Source organism: Octodon degus, unplaced genomic scaffold (genome assembly GCF_000260255.1).
Source record: "Octodon degus isolate 3935 unplaced genomic scaffold, OctDeg1.0 scaffold00130, whole genome shotgun sequence".
NCBI lineage: Eukaryota > Metazoa > Chordata > Mammalia > Rodentia > Octodontidae > Octodon > Octodon degus.
The window spans coordinates 558,914-560,438 of NW_004524706.1; the positions used below are offsets into that span (position 1 = coordinate 558,914).

The 1,525-nt window shown below is 44.2% G+C and overlaps 1 protein-coding gene across 1 annotated transcript in view; it reads left to right on the plus strand.

The window, feature by feature from the left end:
* LOC101564654 (rRNA-processing protein UTP23 homolog) overlaps positions 1 to 1,525 on the plus strand; it is a 5,891-nt gene that overhangs the window by 1,530 nt on the left and 2,836 nt on the right. Inside the window, exons 2-3 of the mRNA XM_012516862.1 lie at positions 504 to 1,029; positions 1,325 to 1,426. Of these exons, the coding sequence (XP_012372316.1) occupies positions 504 to 1,029; positions 1,325 to 1,426 (628 nt within the window). The remainder of the gene's footprint in view (positions 1 to 503; positions 1,030 to 1,324; positions 1,427 to 1,525) is intronic.

The window sequence follows — 1,525 nt, forward strand, 5'->3', positions numbered from 1 at the left end:
GCTATTCTACTGAGCCATCTCCCTGGCCCCAGTAAATCTCATAATCATTCTGAACTATGTATACTGATATTTAAAAGAGAAAAATAGTCGTCCATACTTGTAGTGGAGATGGTCAGTTACCCACAATATTCAATCCCTGTTTCTCTCTCAGCATTTTGACTGTACTTGGGTGAGGGAGAACCAGCAATGCATAACCAGCTCTATGCTTTTCTGCCTCCCTTGCCGCTACATATCACCAAAGATACAAAATAAAGTGTCCGGTAGCAGTTGGATGGAACTGTGTTACTTCCCCCAAAAGATATACTAAAGTCCTAATCCCCATAGATTTGACCTTACGTGGAAACAGGGACTAGGTTAAAAGTAGTAAAGCTGAACTGAGGGCCTTAGGGTGGGCCCATAATCAATACAACTAATCTCTTTATTTAAAAGGACAATTTGGGGGGGAAGCTGGTGCCACCAGTCTGAAAGTGTGAGTAAAGCGGTGCTACTATTTCCTGGCCCAGTGGCCTCGGTCTGCTTAAACAAAAAATAAAGACCACTAGGCAGAAACACGTCAAGAAGCATCTTGGCTTCTTTCAGAACAATTTTGGTGTCTGGAAGCCATACCAGATTCTGCTGGATAACACTTTCTGTCAGGTGGCGCTGCGGGGCCACATACAGCTGCGGGAGCAGCTGCCCTGTTACCTGATGGGGGAGACACAGCTGTGCACAACCAACTGTGTGTTAAAGGAGTTAGAAACATTGGGAAAGGACTTGTATGGGGCAAAACTAATTGCACAGAAATGCCAAGTTCGAAACTGTTCCCATTTCAAGAATGCAGTGAGTGGATCTGACTGTCTGCTCTCCATGGTTGAAGAGGGAAACCCTCACCATTTTGTGGCAACACAGAACCAGAATTTACCTGTGAAAGTGAAGAAAAAACTTGGAGTTCCTCTCATGTTTATTATTCAGAATACTATGGTCTTGGATAAACCCTCATCCAAAACAACTGCCTTTTTAAAAAAAAATTTTATTTATTTATGTGTGTGTGTGTGGGTGTGTGTGGCCAGCTCAGCTCACCAGGGGGCGGGGCTGGCTGGCATGTGGTGCTGGGCATTGAACCACAGTACCTGTGTTTATGCTAAGCTTGTTCTAAGTGGGTGCTTTAGACCACTGAGCCATCTCACTGGCCCCAACAATTGCCTTTGTTAAAGCCAATAAAGAGTCAGGTCTGGGGCTGGAGAGATGGCTCAGTAGAATAAGTGCTTGTCTGCAAGCACAAGAGTCTGAGTTCAATCCCTGGTTCCGCAAAAAAAAAAAAAAAAAAAAAAAAAAAAAAAAAAAGTCAGGTCAGCTCATCTCAGTGCATGAGAAAGAAAGTATAGAGCAACTCAAAGAGGAACAGGGTTTAATGAAAAATCCTGAGCAGAGAAAAAGAAAAAAAACACAAGAAAATAAGTGGCCCCAGGGCCAGGGAGATGGCTTAGTGGAATAAGCGCTTCCCTGGCAAGCGCAAGGGCCTGAGTTCAATCCCCGGTTCTGGAAA